Here is an 18944-nt window from a genome sequence, read left to right as displayed (position 1 = left end):
AAGGGATCATGGGAAAATGTGGTAGGTCAAAGAGTAGAGAACAAGCAAGAATATTAATATGGGAAATAGAGGAGAAAGTGCATGTGGGATAGTTTTCTGGAATTATATGTTAAGGAACCAACAAGGAAACAGACTATTTGGACTGGGTATTATGCAATGAGAAAAGATTAGTTGGCAATCTGGCTGTGAGAGAATCTTTGGGGATGAGTGACCATAATATGGATAGTGATGTAGCTGATTCTGAGACTAGGGCCCTGAATCTGAATGTACATAGCGATGATGGTATAAGGCATGAATTGGCCATGATGGACTGGGAAACATTACTGAAAGGAGACAGTGGACAGGCAATAGCAATCATTTAAAGAATGAATAGGTGAACTCCAAAAGTTGTTTGTTCCTGTTTGGCACAGGAGTGGAAAGGGAATTGTGGCCAAACTATGGCTTACAAGGGAAATTAGAGATAGTATCAGATTCAAGGAAGAAGCATATAAATTGGTAAGGAAAAGCAATAGACCTGAGGATTGGGAGCAGTTTAAAATTCAGCAAAAGTGGACTAAGGAATTGATTAAGGAGGGAAAAATAGAGTATGGAAGTAAGCTAGCGATGCATAAAAAACTAACTATAGAAGTTTATATAGATACTTAAAGAGAAGAAAATTGACAAAAATGAATGTAGGTCCCTGACAGTCAGAAACAGAAGAATTAATAACGGGGAGTGAAGAAATGGCTGAGCAATTAAATTAGTACTTTGCTTCAGTCTTTACAAAAGCAGACATGAATAATGCACCAGCAATGCTGAGAGAAATATGTTTTAGTGAGGAGCTGAAGGAAATCAGCATTAGTAGAGAAATAGTTTAGGGAAATTGATGGGATTGAAGGTGTATAAATCTCCAGGTGCTAATTATCTTCATTCCAAAGTACTTCAAGAAATGGCCTTGAAATGGTTGATCCATTGCTGGTTATATTCCAAAATTCTTTGGACTCTGGAATAGTTCTAACAGTTTGAAGGGCAGCTAATGTAAGCCCACTATTCAAAAAGGTGGAAGAGAGAAAACAGAGAACTATAGACCAATGAGCCTAATATTGGTACTGGGGAAGCTGATAGAGTCTATTATCAAGGATTTCATAACTCAGCAATTGGAAGGCAGTGGTATAGTTGGCCAAAGTCAGCATGGATTTACAAAAGGGAAATCATGCTTGACGATTCAATTAGAATTCTTTGAGCATGTAACTAGTAGAGTTGACCAAGAAGAAATAGTGGATGTGGTTTATTTAGACTTTCAGAAAGATTTTGACAAGATCTCACGTAACAGACTACTATATAAAGCTAAAGCACACAAGATTGCAGGTAATGTCTTGTGATGGATAGAAAACTGGCTAGCAGATAGAAAGCAAAGAGTTGGCATAAATGAGTCTTTTTCTGATTGATAGTCACTGACTAGTAAAGTTCCGTAGGGATCTGCGTTAGGACCCCAACTGTTCACATGTATTAATGATTTGGAAGAGGGAACTGAATGTATCATCTCCAAATTTGCAGATGATACAAAGTTGGGTGAGCTGTGAGGAGGATTCAGAAATGCTTCAGCATGATTTGGACAGGCTGAGTGTGTGAGCATGTGCATGGCAGATGCGATATCATGTAAATAAATATGACGTTATCCACTTCGGTAGCAATAATTGGAAGACAGATTATTACTTGAATGGGTATAAATTGAGAGAGGTGAATACTCAGTGAGACCTTGGAGTCCTTGTGCATCAGTTGCTGAAAGTAAGCACATAGATAAAGCAGGCTGTAAAGAAGGAAAATGGTATGTTGGCCTTCACAGTGAAAGGATTTGAGTGTTGGAATAGGGATATTTTGCTACAATTGTGTAGGGTGTTGGTGAGGCCACACCTGGAGTACAGTGTGCCGTTTTGGTGTCTTTATCTCAGGAAGGATGCCCTTGTTATAGACAGAGTATAGTGAAAATTTACCAGGCTGATTCCTGGGACGGCAGGTCTATCATATCAGGAGACATTAAGTCAGTCAGCGTTATATTCATTAACAGGATTAGACAGGGTCAATTCAGAAAGAATGTTCCCAATGATGTGTTGTCCAGAACTAGGGGTCATAGTTTGAGGATAAGGGTAAATCTTTTGAACTGAGGTGAGGAGAAACTTCTTTACCCTGGAAGTGGTGAATGTGTGGAATGCACTATCACAGAATGTAGTTGAGGCCAAAATGTTGTCTGATTTCAAGAAGAAGTTAGATATAGTTCTTGGGGCAAAAAGGATCAAGGGATAAGGGGGTTATTTGATGATCAGCCATTATTAAAATGAATGACAGACCAGGCTTGAAAGGCTGAATGGCCTACTCCTGCTTTTAGTTTCTACAAAGGTACTGAATCAGAACTCATGTAGGTGCCGATTCTCCCAGCTTGCTTCACTGCTTTTGTCATGCAGCAGGCTGGGAGACTATAGTGGAGACTGATTAGCAGGTTCCCCATTGGCTTCTATGGCATCTGCAGCTGGATTTCCAGCACTGTCATTTGGAAATTGGTGCGGAACTACATAATTTACTTGAATGATAATTTTAATATATTTGAATATCATTAGCAGACCAGGCACTGATATCTCCAGACCAAGTAGCCTCTTCTTCCCTGCCAAGAGTGGAGTTTAATATAGTTCCCCACTTGTAGGGAGCTGGTGGCCCAATCCTACTGGAGTGCCGGGGGGCAATCAAGGTCCCCACAGAGGACTGAGTGCAGGGAGTGGGGGGCGGGGGGGGGGGGGGGGGGGGGGGGCGCTTGGGACTGCAGGAGGGAGTGGGGCAGGATTGTGGGAGGTTGATCGGGGCTTCTGCTGGTGGGTGGCTGCGGGGATCGGGGGGAGGGGTGCACAGAGGGGATCGGGAGATCAAAGTTGCTGTAGGGTTGAGGCTGGCCTGGGCATTTTTGGGGAGCAGGCAATCAGGCTGTGGGGGGTTCACATGGCTGGCGATGCAATGTTCGTGGGGCTGGCCACTGATTGAGATGGCCCTCAAGTGGGAGACTGGCAGACAGTGACCACTGTGCGTGCGTTAGTCTTGTCGCTGATAGACCACATAGTCAGTACTACGCTGCCATCTCTCCAGTGGGATTAGGCCCTACCCCCAGCTTTTCGAACAGATTCATGCTAGTGCACTCAGCAGTGGCAAAATGTGGGACATTCATTTTGAAACTCCCACTGAGAAAAACAGGAGGGTTTATTCCAGTTGTTACATGAATTCAATGCTTAGAAATTTTTGGGAGAATTGCCCCCCCTAACATTTGAAACAAAAGGGATGAACTGATATCACACATTGAAATGAATAAATATAATCAGATAGCCATTTCAGAGACATGGCTACTGGATAACAGAGATTGGAACCTGAATATTGAAAGGTATATGACATTTAGGAAGAAGATGGAGTGAAGAAAAGGTGGGGAGGTGGCTCTGTTAATTAATGATGCTATTGACACATTCAAGAGGAATGGCCTATGTTCAGGAAACCAGGATATAGCAGCTGTTTGGGTTGAGATGAGAAATATTGAAGGCAAGAAGTCAGTTGTGGGAGTGGTCTTCGTTAACATTAACGACATGGCAAGATAGAGTATAAAGGAAAAAGTAATGAAAGCTTTTCAGAATGGTGTGGTGATAATCATACAGGATTTAAATCTATATATAGATTGGAAAAATCAGATGGGAAAAGGTATCATATATTTGGAGCCCCTAGAGTGTTTTTGGGATAGTTTCTTAGGACAGCATGTTGGGACAGCCAACCAAAGAGCAGGCTGAACTCAATCTGGTATTGTGTAATGCGATAGGGTTTTAAAAAATTTATTAGTGGGACTGAGTGTCGTTGGCTAGACCAGCCTTTATTGCCCATCCCTAGCTGCCCTTGAGAAGGTGATGGTGAGCTACCTTCTTGAACTCCTGCAATCCATGTGGCATGGGTAGACCCATAATGTCATTAGGGAGAGAATTTCAGGATTTTGACCCATCGATTGTGAAAGAAAGACAGTATATTTCCAAGTCATAATGGTGATTGGAGGGGAATTTGTGGGTGGTGGTGTGCTATGTATCTGCTGCATTTGTCCTTTGAGATAGAAGTAATCATGTGTTTGGAAGGTGCTGTCTAAGGATCTTTGATAACCTCATAGTGAAGGCACCCCAAGGTCATAGTGCTAGGTAGTAGTGATCATAATATGATTGAATTTTACTTTCAGTTTGAAGGAGAGGAGTAGTATTTTAAGACTAGTATTTTAAACTTAAATCAGGGTATTTATGAGGGCATGACAGCAGAGCTAGTTAAAGTGAGCTGGCAAATTACGTTGAGCGATAGGTCAGCGGAAGTACAACAGTAGACATTTAATGGGATTTTTCAGAACACACAGAATAGATACATTCCAATAAGAAAGAAAGTTTCCAAGGGAGGATCCACTTCCACGTCCACTGAAAAAGTTAAAGACAGTATCAAAATTAAAGAAAAAACATTTAATTATGCAACGATGGTGGTAGGTCAAAAGACTGGGCAAAATATAAAGAACAACAAAGAATGCAAAAGGGTTAAGAAAGAGGGAAGAATAGAGGATGAGAGAGAGATAACTGGAATTCCAAAGTCAGATAGTAAAGAGTTTCTATAGATAAATAAGAATAGAGCTAACAAAGTAAGCATTGGCCCTATGGAAAGTGCAAGTGGGGAGTTGATAATAGAAAATAGGGAGATGGCAGATGAATTGAACAAATATTTTGACTATCGAGGATACAAGTAACATCAAAGAAATAGCTGTATATCAGGATATGGAAAGGAGTGACAAACTGAAAAAACTAACAATCACCATGGAAATGCTGTTGAGCAAATTGTTTGGGCTGAGGGCTGACAAATCCTCAGGTCCAGGTGGATTTCATCCGGCTTTTCAAAGAAGTAGCTAATGGGATAGTCGATGCGTTGGTTTTAATTTTCCAAAATTCCCTAGATTTAGGTACAGTTCCATTACATTGGGAAATAATAAATATAACTAGTTTAATCAAAAAGGGAGGATGTTGGAAAGCAGGAAACTACAGGCCAATTCACCTAATAGATGTTTATGGAAAATGTTAGAATCTATTTTTAAAGAGATTACAAGTGCTCTTAGAAGCATTCAAGGTAATCAGGCAGAGTCAACTTGGTTTTGTGACAAGGAAACCATGTTGAAGTAATTTATTGAAGTTCTTTGAAGGAATGACATGTGTTGTGGATAAAGGGGAACCAGTGGATCTACTGCTCTTAGATGTACAGAAGGCATTTGCTAAGATGCCACATCAAAGGTTATTGCAGAAAATAAAAATGCTTGGTGCAAGGGGTAATACATTAGCATGGATAGAAGATTGACTGACTAATAGGAAACAGGGTTGACGTAACTGAGCGTATTTCTAGTTGGCAGGATGTAACAAGTGTTCTCCCACAGTGATCAGTGCTGGGAATTCAACTGTTTACAATTTATATAAATGACTTGGATGAAGGAATTGAAGGTATAGTTGCAAAAATTGCTGCCAACACAAAGATAGATAGGAAACTGAATTGTGAAGAGGACATAAGGAGGCTGCATAGGGACATAGACTAAGTGAGTGGGCAAAAATCTGGCAAAGGGAGTATAATGTGTGAAATAGTCCATTTTGGCAGGAAATCTAAAAAAGGAATTAATTATCTAAATGGTGAGAGATTGCAGAACTCCAAAGTTCAGAAGGGCCTGGTGTCCTGGTGCATAAATCACAAAAGGCTGGTTTGCATATGCAGAAAGAATTAGGAATGCTACTGGAACGTTATCATTTATTGTTAAAGGAATTGATTACAAAAATAGTGAGGTTACACTTCAGATGTACAGGGCAGTGGTGACAGCTTGTCTAGCACTGTGCACAGTATTGTTCTCCTTGTTTAAGGAAAATATGTTATTGTGTTAGAAACAGTTCAGAGAAGGTTTACTGACTAATAAAGGAATGGGGAAAGGTTGGACACGTTAAGCTTATATCCACTGGAGTTTAGAAAAGTAAAAGGGGATTTGATTGAAAACTTTTAAAACCCTGAAGGATAGATGTGGCCAGGACGTTTCCTCATGGGAGCATCTAGAAGAAGGGGTTTAGTGTTTAAAAGTAAGGGTGTTTAAGACAGAGATCAGGGGAATTTTTTTCTCTCAGATGGCCATGAGAATTTTAACTCTCTTCCTCAAAAGATTGGAAGCAAAGTATTTAAATAATTTTTAGACAGAGTTAGATAAGTTCCTGATGAACAAAATGGTGAAAGGTTAGCATGTGTCAGCAGGATTGTGGGATTGAGGTTACAATCAGATTACCCATGATTGAATAGACTGGACCTGTACTCGTTAGAGTTAAGAAGGCTGAGGGTGGATCTTATAGAGACTTACAAGATAATGAAGGGGCTAGATAGGGTAGAGGTAGAGAGGTTCTTCCCGCTCAGAAACGAAAACAGAACTAGAGGGCACAGCCTCAAAATAAGAGGCGGGGCAGTTTAGAACGGAGTTGAGGAGGAACTTCTTCACTCAAAGGGTGGTAAATCTCTGGAATTCTCTGCCCATTGAAGTGGTGGAGGCTACCTCGTTGAATATATTTAAGTCATGGGTAGATAGGTTTTTGGTAGGCAAGGGAATTAAGGGTTATGGGGAGAAAGCGGGAAAGTGGAACTGATCCACTTCAGATCAGCCATGATCTTATTGAATGGTGGGGCAGGCTCGAAGGGCTAGATGGCCTACTCCTGCTCCTATTTCTTATGTTCTTATGATCTTATTGGATAGCAGAGCAGGCTTGAACGGCCAAGTAGCCTACACCTGCTCCTAATTCAAATGTTTGTATGTGCATTCAATGTAAATCCAAATATGGTGCTGAAGTTCACAGAGGGCAGCAAAACAGGAACAACAAATTTCTCGTTTGCCTTTTTTCACTGTTAGAAAAATGATTATCAAAATTAAAGTTGAGGCTCATCTAAACAATGACAGGGAGACAACAGAGCCAGAAGGAAAAGATCATGCTTGACCACCTTGGCTGCCTTGAGGAAATGACAGTTCAAATAGAGTCTGGAATATTTTACAGCATGACATACATTAACTTCCAGAAGGTATTTAACAAAGTTGCATACAGAAGGCTTAAAGCTGGGGTGGCATGGTGGCATAGTGGTCAACGTTGCAGCCTCACAGCGCTAGGGACCCGGGTTCGATTCCTGGCTTGGGTTACTATCTGTGTGGATTCTGCACATTCTCCCTGTGTCTCCATATGAGTTTCTTCTGGACGCTCCAGTTTCCTCCCACAGTCTGAAAGACGTGCTGATTGAGTGTGTTGGCCATGCTAAATTCTCCCTCAATGTATGAGAACAAGTGCCGATGTGTGGCGACTAGGGGATTTTCACAGTAACTTCATTACAGTGACGTCAGCCTATTTGTGCCATTAATGATAAAACTGAACTAAAAGCTGTGAGAATTCAGGATCAATACTGGGAATGGTTAAGAAACTGGCGGGAATATAAACCAATGTGTGCCTGTTAGAGAAGTTACATTGCAGTGGGAGATGTACTGAGTCCAGTGCCACAAGGCCTAACTGTTAATTTATGTCAGTGACTTCATTTCAAAAACTCAATGTACGTTGGTCAAGTTTGCAAATGTTACCACACTAGGAAAGACAATTGAACCATAGGCTGCTTAGAAATTACTGAATAAGTTAGATAAAATATGCTATTGGGAAGAACAAGAGAACATGAAAATTGATACAGCTGTGCATTTCAAAATACAGTTAAGTACAATGGATGGAAAATGAACAATGCATTTTCCTCAAATGATGTCGAAAAGAAGAAGATGAAGTTGAAAGAAATCTGCAAGTGTTGGTTGATATCATGCTCAATGTTGCCAGCATTTAATAATGTTAACAGAATGTTATGCTGCAAATTCAAAGCAGTAAAATTCAATCCAGTACAAGTCTTAATGAAACTCTGGTCAGGCTACCTTGACTGCTGTAACCAGCACTAGATTTTCGAAACAGCGCAGAAAAAAACCTTGAGATAACTCTAGTGATGACAGTTTGAGTTATGAGGTAAAAGTGCTCCTTGGAGACTCATATGCTCCATATTGGGTTGTTATACTGAGAGCCTACACTACTTTTATCGGTTTTTCAAAGCTCTCCCACCAATCTTCCTGGGAAACTCAGAGAAACCCTAACTCACCCCTATGGTGCTGCACAGCTGGCTTCAGTAAAGCTGATGGATTAGAGTGCGGTCCCTTCATAGTCATTCTGCATGTTGAGGGATGCATCTTGTGTACACGTCTGTCTAAGATTACTCTGAATTCCAGCTTTCATAGAGTGGTGTGGGGTTGGTGGGAGCTGCTGTTGTCTCACAGCAATATTATCACACCTCAGTGCATAGTCAAAATAGAGTACAACAGAGCAAAAGAAGGATGCATTCTATATTGTTATTCTTGAATGCCATAGCTTTGTGTCTTCTTATCTCAGTGAGAACCTCCAAGCTCTGTGTGTTCCTTCTGTGTTCTGGCATCTTGTGCATTTTCTAATTTTCATCAAACTACTATTCGTAGCTGTACCCACTGCTGCTTATCCCCTAAGCTCTGTAACTTCCTCCCATATCTTTTCCCCTCCTCTTTTAAAATGCCCTTTAAAATCTACTTCTTAGCTCAACCTTTGGATGATCTATCCTAATACCTTGTGATGTGGACTGGTGACAAATTTTGTTTGTTCATGTTGCTGTACAGAGCTTTGAAATTATTTACTACACTCAAGGTGTTACATAAAAGTAATTAATTGTTGCTAACAGTTGTCTCTATCCTGGGAAACCTGAATAAACATATAAATGACTTTGATATCTTCATGTTACAGGTAGGGAAGTGGGAAAACCAAAGTCTGGCACTGAAATATCCTGTGTGGCCAAGATTTAATTCCTTTGCGGACAGTGAGGTAGATGACAGCCACCTAACTATTGTTACTTTGGAAGAAACTCCATTTGTCATTGTGGAAGATGTGGACAAGTTGACCGGAACCTGTGCAAGAAGCAATGTGCCATGTAGGAAAAATATTAAAACTTTGTGAGTACAGTTTGTGGGCATTTTCACTTTTCCTGTTGGCCATTTCAGTTTTACAAATTGAGCACCAATTGTTTATTGTGTGACGGGCTTGTCAGAATCTTGCACACCCTGCATTTTTATGAAGAATTCCCCATATTCAAGAAAATGAAAAGGCCATTGAGTCTGCGCTGACTCTTCGAAAGAACATCTTACCCAAGACCCCCTCTGCCTATTCCCATAACCCCACACATTTAGCACAGCCAATTTACCTAACCTACATATCTTGGGACACGAAGGGACAATTTAGCATGGCCAATCCACCTAACCTACATATCTTGGGACACAAAGGGGCAATTTAGCATGGCCAATCCACCTAACCTACATATCTTGGGACACAAAGGGGCAATTTAGCATGGCCAATCCACCTAACCTACATATCTTGGGACACAAAGGGGCAATTTAGCATGGCCAATCCACCTAACCTACATATCTTGGGACACAAAGGGGCAATTTAGCATGGCCAATCCAACTAAACTGCATGTTAAGTTTAATGAAGATATATAGCTATCAAACAAAAATACATTTCAGCTTTTCTGCTGCAAAGATTCCAACCCCAAAACATTCATTGTGCTCTTTTCTCCAAAGAGACTGCTGTGCATTTTGAGAATTTTCTGCATTTGTTCCAGATTTTTAGCGCCTGCAGCTTTTTTGCTTCCTGTTTTAATTCTCCCTACCTGAAATGAAAAATTGTTCATTTGAAGTTCCATTGTAGTCTGTCAGTTATACGGTATCACACTTAAGGCATACATTCACACTTTCCTTATAGGTATAATTTAACAATATCACACTTCCAAATATTCTCTGCGACATCTCGAGTGCCCTGTACCCTTTTAATTTCCAGTCGTAGTTTTAGAAATAAGATCAAATATCAAACAATATCAAATGTCCTAATCAGTCAAAACTTCTTGAAAGAAGGAAGCATAATTATAAACAGCTGATTCTGTAATTCGGAGCTGTCCCCATCTCCTGATTACAACCTATTATAAGTACTGCTCCCAAAAGTGAAATGCAATCTATTTATGATACTGTGATTAATTTTGTGCATTTCAGAAATGCCCTGTGGGAAAATCATGTCCCCACATAGTAACTTGTGCCACAGAAACAAAGCATTGATCTGATGCAAGGCAGAATTACATGATATATCTACTCTGTTTGTTGTTAATAAGGCCATTCAGTGACTTAGCTTCCAAGTAAGCCTCGGTATGCTAGAATAAAATCCAAGGGAAATGGAAGATGCATAGAAATTCTGTCAAAATGGTGTGAAATGTTGCACTGGCCCAGAAATTCAATCATGGAATATTCATCTTCCAAGTATTAAATGATGTCCTCAGGCTCCATATGGTAGGAAGGAGGTCAGGTGACAATTTAAATATTTTAATAAGGCTGATAGTCTCCAATTTTAACCTGCATTTTCAGTTTAACCCAGGCTGGCTGTGTTTCCCAGGCCTTGGAAAATCTAGCAGCTAAAAGGAGGTGAGGACAGCTTTAGGGAGACGATAAGTGCTCTTTTATGACCAGCTCGCACATTCTCCTGCAGATTCTGACCAACAAGCAATTGATAGAAAAGCACTTAACCTCATAGATTCAGCTCTTAGAACATAGAACATAGAACAGCTCTTCTTACCTCTTTTCACCTGCTAGGTTTCTTGAGGCCTGGGAAACCAGGATGTCTGTGGTGAAAAATAGAATCACTGTTGAAATGATGCAGGTAAACTCATTAAAATATTTAAATAACCAAACCACCCTCTGCAGACAGATATGTGACCCGTCCTTCTTCCCGACTCTGTGAGAACTGGAAGTAGGCATAAGAATAAGAACATAAGAACGTAAGAAGTAGGTGCAGGAGTAGGCCATCTAGCCCTTCGAGCCTGCCCCACCATTCAATAAGATCATGGCTAATCTGAAGTGGCTCAGTTCCACTTTCCCGCTTTCTCCCCATAACCCTTAATTCCCTTGCCTACCAAAAACCTATCTACCCATGTCTTAAATATATTTAGTGAGGTAGCCTCCACCACTTCAACGGGCAGCGAATTCCAGAGATTCACCACCCTTTGAGCGAAGAAGTTCCTCCTCAACTCCGTTCTAAACTGCCCCCCCCTTACCTTGAGGCTGTGCCCTCTAGCCCTGTTGTACTTTCTGAGCGGGAAGAATCTCTCTACCTCTACCCTATCCATCCCCTTCATTATCTTATACATCTCTATAAGATCCCCCCTCATCCTTCTAAACTCCAACGAGTACAGACCCAATCTATTTAGTCTCTCTTCATAGTCCAACCCCCTCAACTCCGGTATCAGCCTAGTGAACCTCCTCTGCACTCCCTCCAAGGCCAAAATATCGTTGCGCAAGTCCGGCGACCAAAACTGCACACAGTACTCCAGCTGCGGTCTCACCAGTGCCCTGTACAGTTGCAGCAAGACCTCCCTGCTTTTATATTCTATCCTCCTCACTATGAAGGCCAGCATCCCATTCGCCTTCTTGATCACCTGCTGCACCTGCAGACTGGGTTTTTGCGACTCATGCACAAGGACCCCCAGGTCCCTCTGCACCGTAGCATGCTGCAGCTTTTCGCCCTTTAAATAGTAATCCCTCCTACTATTATTCCTGCCAAAGTGGATAACCTCACACTTGCTAACACTGTACTCCATCTGCCAGGTCCTCGCCCACTCGCTCAGCCTATCCAGATCCCGCTGCAGACTTTCTACACCCGCTGCACAATTTGCTTTTCCACTTATCTTTGTGTCATCAGCAAATTTCGACACCCTACACTCAGCCCCTTCCTCCAGATCATCTATATAAATGGTAAATAGCTGAGGCCCCAGCACCGATCCCTGCGGCACTCCACTAGTCACCAACCGCCAATCAGAATAGCACCCATTGATACCAACTCTCTGCCTCCTATCAGACAACCAATCCTCTATCCATGCTAACACCTTACCCCCAACTCCATGCCCCCTAACCTTCTGAAGCAACCTTTTGTGCGGCACCTTATCAAACGCCTTTTGAAAATCGAAACACCACATCCACCGGTTCCCCTCTGTCTACCGCACTAGTCACATCCTCATAGAATTCCAATAAATTTGTCAAACACGACTTCCCCTTAACGAATCCGTGCTGCGTCTGCACTATCAAACAATTCTTCTCTAGGTGCCTCACTATTTCTTCTTTGATGACGGATTCAAGCATTTTTCCAACAGCAGACGTTAAACTAGGTTAAACAGGCAGGTTTGAGACGTTAAACAAGCAGGTTTGAGAAGGGGTGCGGTGAGTAACGTTTTGTTGTCTGATGTTTTGGACTTTATATTCTGAACCAATCTACTTTTTGAAGTTAAGATTCAGTCAAGTATTTCCAGATTATTCCAGTAGATTACTAACAAATACTGTAGATATAAAGATTTACCAATAACTACAAAAGAATATTGATCATAATGTGACCAGTCACAATTTCAATTAATTGCATAGATCTTTAATTTACAAAATGCAGAAAGGCTTAATTAAAATTGTACATCACACTGAGACTGGTCACTCAGAGGGGATGATTCTCCAACCTCGCTGCAGCTTTAAAATTTTTAAAGTTTATTTATTAGTGTTCCAAGTCGGCTTAACACTGCAATTAGGTTGCTGTGAAAATCCCCTACTCGCCACACTCCAGCACCTGTTTGGATACACTGAGGGTCAATTTAGCATGGCCATTCAATCCAACCAGTACGTCTTTGGAGTATGGGAAGAAACTGAAGCACCCGGAGGAAATCCACACAGACAAGGTAGAATGTGCAAACTCCGCACAGTCATCCAAGCCGGGTTGCTGGCGCTGTAAGGCAGCAGTGATAACCACTATGCCACTGTGCCACCCAGCTGGCATAGATCATGTTGACCCCGGAGAATGGCATGAGAATGGTGAGAATCACCTGGCGCAATGGCCTTGCTGGGGAGCTCGGAGGCCATTGAAGCCCTTGGGTGGTCAGCAGCATGACTGGGCAGTGCCCATTGGGGTTTACAGCAGATCTGGACCAAAAAGGACCTGGTAAACAGTCCTCACTGGGGTAGAAGGTCATGCTTGGTAGTACCCTGGCAGGGAACTGCCCCCTGGCTCTGCCCATTGGCATTGGCTCCAGCAGTGTTTCAGGGGGAAGTGCCAGGGGAATGTCCATTGGGAAGGTCCGTGCGGGGACAGGGAGTGTGTCCATTTGGGGAGGGGATTGTCATTTCTGGGGTGGTCATTTTTATTGTTCAGGAACCAAGTTTGCTTAGGGGGCTTGCCTGCATGACTTTGTGTGACCCACCCCTTTGAAAATATGGCAGGTAAAGCCAGCAAGGCAGCTGGCAGACTGCCTTCTGCTTTTGCCGCCAGATTGAGGAGATTCCGGCGTTGGACAGCAGTAAAACAGTAAGAAGCCTCACAACACCAGGTTAAAGTCCAACAGGTTTATTTGGTAGCAAACACCACTAGCTTTCGGGGCACTGCTCCTTCATCAGGTAAGTGGGAGTTCTGTTCACAAACGGGGCACATAAAGACATAAACTCGATTTACAGAATTATTTGCATTTGCTACCAAATAGACCTGTTGGACTTTAACCTGGTGTTGTGAGACTTCTTACTGTGTTTGCCACCAGAGACAACACTTAATTAAAAATGATTCAAAAATTCTGCCCATTATTTTGACACTCAGCACAATTGTCTCAGGTTCCTCTCACCATCAATTAACAGTGGTGATACCCTATTTATTTTAACTCCATGACCATTCATTAACTAACAGAGGGGAGAATTTGATAGTGCTTAATGCATCCACATTATGAATTTTGTAACTGATTTCCTACTCAATGTAATTAGCTCTTAATCTAACTAGCTATGTATATTTTGACAGTGGCATCAAATTGTAGACTCCATGTTCCAGTAACAGATTTATATGTTATTACTGCCTCATTACTTATATACGCTTATTTTCTTCTATTGTCAGCAATTCTACTGACAAGGGGATATACGTGAAGAAATGCTGTAAAGGGTTTTGCATCGACATTTTGAAGAAGCTTGCTAGGACTGTGAAATTCACGTATGATCTGTACCTGGTATCAAATGGAAAACATGGCAAAAAAATCAACGGTGTATGGAATGGAATGGTTGGTGATGTAAGTCGCTTTAGGTAATAAACAGTCGCAAGAAACTTCGCAACTTTAGGATTAGAATTCATTAGCAAATTTTAAAAAGCTCTAAAAGGAACCTCTAGCTACAAATGAAATAAAAATCCAGAAACTTTGCTTTTTACCCTAATTCCATTCCGTTATTTTTTTGTTTTTGCCTGCACAAGGTGATGTATCAACGAGCGGCAATGGCTGTTGGTTCACTGACCATTAACGAGGAGAGATCTGAAGTTGTTGACTTCTCAGTGCCATTCGTGGAAACGGGAATCAGCGTTATGGTATCTCGGAGCAATGGCACAGTTTCCCCCTCTGCATTTTTAGGTAAATTATTTACAGGTATCTTACTGTTACTTTTCATTCCCTTGTCTGAAGAAGCACGAGGGCCAGATTTACTGCTTCCCCCAGTAGCTGGTTTGAAGGCAGGGGGCTTGTTAAACATTGCAGGAGGCCTGAGAGCCACCTTCCTGCCTCACTCCCAGATGGAAAAATCAAGCAGTCAGCTTACAAGTTCCTCTATGGATGGAAGCAGGTCACCCCTTAACATTTCTGGTCTCACTGGAGGGCCCCCCATACTGTTTATACATCATCCAGGCCCCCAACAGCCTCTCAAATCTCAGTTCCATGCTCCCGTGTCCCCCTTGCCAGAATCTGCCATATTGGCACCCAGTGAGACCTCCAACTATATCTAAAAGATCCAGCCTGGAGTGCTGGAGAGCTGCTGGTCTTTAATTTGCCAACAGCCTCCTGAGGTGGATCTTCCTGTCCCTGAGGAATGGAAATCCTGCCTGCAGTCTATTCGTGGCCAACTGACCATTAAATAGCTGCTGGGTAACAGGGTTCCCCTCAATGAGCTCCCCCCAACTTTTTACCTTGGGGAGGGGCCATGGATCCAGTGTCCCATATGATTCAGTCTCTGTAACCTTCTCAAGCCTGACAACCCTTTCAGAACTCAGTGTTCTGAAAGGGTTGTCTTACCCATCTTCCATTTTCCTTATTTCTGCTTTCAGCTTAAACACTAGAATTCCCTCCATAAATCTCTGAGTTTCTCCACCTCTCTAATGCCTTTTGAGACGTCTTCCTTCTAAGTATTTCATCATCCTCCCTAATCTCACTCTTCAATTTCTGTCTGACCATATCCCCATGAAGGGCCTTGGGTTATTTTGCCACTTTAAAAACACCATATAAATGTAATTCATTATTTTTTTTTGTAAAGTCATTGATTTCTTGGGCTTTTCAATTGACAAAATGGCAGGTAATTATGATGCCTTTACAGCTTTTAGTAATGTCACTCTCTGACTCCTTGGACATCAGAAGTACATCCCCAAGTGACATCCCTGCTCATTTTTCATCTTTCCCCTTCAGTGAGATATATCAGATGATAGCCGTAATCCAGATTGGCAACTTGCCATTTGGGGGAGGATGACAATCAAAATTAGAACTTCACAAATCCACAGTGTGGGGCACAAGATCGAGTATCTTAATTGTACGAAGGAGCTCTTTTGTGAGGGTCAAACAATGGTTGTCGTTGCTTTCATAGAAGCACAAAATGAGATTGTTCACTTTTCTCTATAAATATGTGTACAATGTTTCGGAAATGTAGAGGGTGCAGTGTAATAGAATAGGAGAACTACTCTCCATTCCACTAACTTTTGATTTTTTTTAATGACATGTGAGAGAGCATCCAGCAAACAGAAAGTTATTTTCCACCAGAGGAAGGGAAAGGTTACATGGGGAGCCATCTACAGATAGTTATTGCTCACCCTGAACATTGTGTATCAGGGTCGGTGGCGAAGGCAGAGATCATTTCCTCCAAGGATACAAGTGGAAAAATTGACCCATTTATCTCAAATTTAGTAAAAAGTCCTGAGGCTACTTCATAGGATCCCCATAATACAGAAGGAGACCATTCAGCCCATCGAGTCCACACTGACCGTATCCCACCTAGGCCCTATTCCCATAACCCCACACATTTACCCTGCTAATCCCCCTGACATTAAGGGATAATTTAGCATGGCCAATCCACCTAACCCACATATCTTTGAAGTGTGGGAGAAAACTGGAGCACCCAGAGGAAATCCATGGGGACACAGGAAAAAGTGCAAGCTCCACACAGACAGTGACTTGAGGTCGAAATTGAGCCTGGGTCCCTAGCGTTGTGAGGCAACAGTACTAACCAAGGGCGACAGTACCATCCCTATTTCAACAATTTCACCAATAACAACTTGGCTTTATATATCCCTTCAATATAATAAAACATCCCAAAAGGTGCTTTACCAAGGTATTACAAAAGCAACTTGGGAGTTTGAAACTTTGGATGGTTGTGTAATTAGGAGCATTTATTGTTGACCCTTTACACTCCAGAGTTGAGGGTGGGATAATCTGGCCCTGTCTACCGCTGGGATTGCTTGGTCCCGCCAAAAGTTAATGGACCTGTGGCTGGGCCATTGGATATGCTATTATGGATCCTACCATGAAGGGGTCGGGAAACTTTGGACAAACTCTTTTTATTGTCATTTGAGTAAAACTTTTCAGAATGCCTTGCTGCTATAAGCCACAGCAAATTGGCATGGCAATATATTTTTTAGCAGGATACTGCCATTCATCGGTCTGTGCTATTCTCTTCCACCAGTGCTGTAGGGCCAATGTGATGGCATGGTTTCCCACACAATGCCTTTTTGTTTTGTTTTCAGTGGATGATTTATGAATTACTTTGAGTTTTATCTGTTTTCTTCCAGAGCCCTTCAGTGCTGCTGTGTGGGTCATGATGTTTGTCACGCTGCTCATTGTATCAGCCATTGCTGTTTTTGCATTTGAATACTTTAGCCCAGTAGGGTACAACAGAAATTTGGCGAAAGGGAGAGGTGAGCTGAATGCTTTTTGTCTTGTTTTCATTTTCTTTGTTTAGAATTGTGAAAATGAACGCACTTCCATATGTCACCCTGCATTACAAATTACATGGTAGGTGCTGCTACATAAATTTTGTAGTGGCATTAGATATTGATGGCATTGCATTCCATCCCTAGTGGAGCACTTGGGGTGGGTTAAAAAAAGGTCAAAATAATGCATACATGAGATTGGTCTTTTGCTTCACTGGTTTCGGGCAGTTCTTGTTTTCTTTAATGTTCAGAAACATGAACGATAAAGAAACAACTAACATTTATAGAGCACTTTGCACAATGACAGGAAATCCAAAATGCTTTCAGTCGAGCATTTTTGAGGTGCAGTCACTGTTGTAATATAGGAAATGCAGCAGGCAATCTGTGCACAGTAAGCTCCAACAAACAGCCTCGTGACAATGACCAGATACCAGCCGCAATTCTACCGAATGAAGTGCTACCACCAGCGGGAAAATCAGTGCGCTTCCCAGTGGCACTGGCAGCGCTAGTGAGGTGGGATTTGTCCACTTAAAACTGAAAAAAATGCCCCCATGTGAATCATGCTGGGCCATACGTGTGAGGGTCCCAAATCGGCAATCAGCTGTTCAGCTGATATACAAGAACACTTCCTGCTTTTCCTTTCTCAGAATAACTGAAGGAAGAATAACCCAATCTCACATTAATGCAGGAAGTATTTCATGTTGGTTCTTTTATGAGAACAATCTTTTAGAGTCAGAACTGTGGATTTATGTCTGATAGCCTTGACTGTAGCAAGAACACAGAAAAATATCATTGAAGCCTGTAACTGAACTGTTCCCCAAAAATTCAGATCATCACAAGACTAATTAGATGTGCCACGCAATGTACATTTGAAATTTGTGATATAACTGATTCAAACCTGTAGATTTCCCCATGACAACTGCATTTCAATGGTTCTATCTTTCACACATACCCATGATAATAGAATGAGGTGTAGTTCTGAAATTGTACCTTGTGCAGCAGCATCAGGGTGGTACAGTACACTAGGGGTTTGAGTTTCTATGCAATAAAACAGAAAGATATATGCTTTCCCACTGGTGTTAGCAGCACCTATCAGATGGGATTCACCCACCTTTAGTATTTAAAAATATTTAAAATGTTAAACAGGGCAGGCATGGTGGCACAGTGGTTAGTACTGTTGCTTCACAATGCCAGGAACCTGGGTTCAATTCCATCCTCGGATGACTTCCTGTGTGCAGTTTGCACGTTCTCCCTGTGTCTACATGGGTTTCCTTCGGATGCACTAGTTTCCTCCCACAGCCCAAAAACGTGTGTTGATTGGCCATGCTAAATTGACCCTTAGTGTCTAGGGGATGAGCACGGTAAATAGGGTAATGGGGTAGATCCTGGGGGGGATTGTTGTTGATGCAAGACTTGATGGGCTCAATGGCCTCCTTCTGTAGGGATTCTGTGATTCAGCATGACAGAGATCAGCCTTTTGACAGTCTTTTTTAAAGCATGCCCCAATCTCAGCCCCAACCTGCATCCCCCCACCACCCGTCCCTCCCTGCTTATTTCCTGGTGACCCTGGCTGACAAAGGGATCACTCAAATCCCTCAGCTCAGAGAGGCAGCCAACTGCACTGCTGCTGAAAGAATCAAAGAACGGGTCAGTACCACCGCCATCCCCACCCCACCACCAATATATCATGCGGGCATGAGGGTAACCTGAATCCAAATCCCCACAAGAAAGACACCCCAAGATGGAATTTGCTCAGGTCCCACCCCCTTCAGACCCCTCCTTTAGACACTACCCATTGGCAGTGCCAACATTGCACTA

The 18944-nt window shown here is 42.1% G+C and overlaps 1 protein-coding gene across 2 annotated transcripts in view; it reads left to right on the top strand.

The window, feature by feature from the left end:
* The window catches only part of grin2aa (glutamate receptor, ionotropic, N-methyl D-aspartate 2A, a), a 339421-nt gene that overhangs the window by 239798 nt on the left and 80679 nt on the right, over nucleotides 1-18944 (top strand). For both annotated transcript variants that reach the window (XM_080206947.1, XM_080206946.1), the window contains exons 6-9: nucleotides 8871-9076; nucleotides 14070-14238; nucleotides 14418-14571; nucleotides 16986-17111. In XM_080206947.1, the coding sequence (XP_080063073.1) occupies nucleotides 8871-9076; nucleotides 14070-14238; nucleotides 14418-14571; nucleotides 16986-17111 (655 nt within the window). The remainder of the gene's footprint in view (nucleotides 1-8870; nucleotides 9077-14069; nucleotides 14239-14417; nucleotides 14572-16985; nucleotides 17112-18944) is intronic.

The sequence above is a fragment of the Carcharhinus amblyrhynchos genome, chromosome 18 (genome assembly GCF_965287045.1).
Source record: "Carcharhinus amblyrhynchos chromosome 18, sCarAmb.v2.hapA, whole genome shotgun sequence".
Classification (NCBI taxonomy): Eukaryota; Metazoa; Chordata; class Chondrichthyes; order Carcharhiniformes; family Carcharhinidae; genus Carcharhinus; species Carcharhinus amblyrhynchos.
Note: the sequence above shows the minus strand (reverse complement) of the source record. Positions and strands in the feature narration are given on the sequence as shown.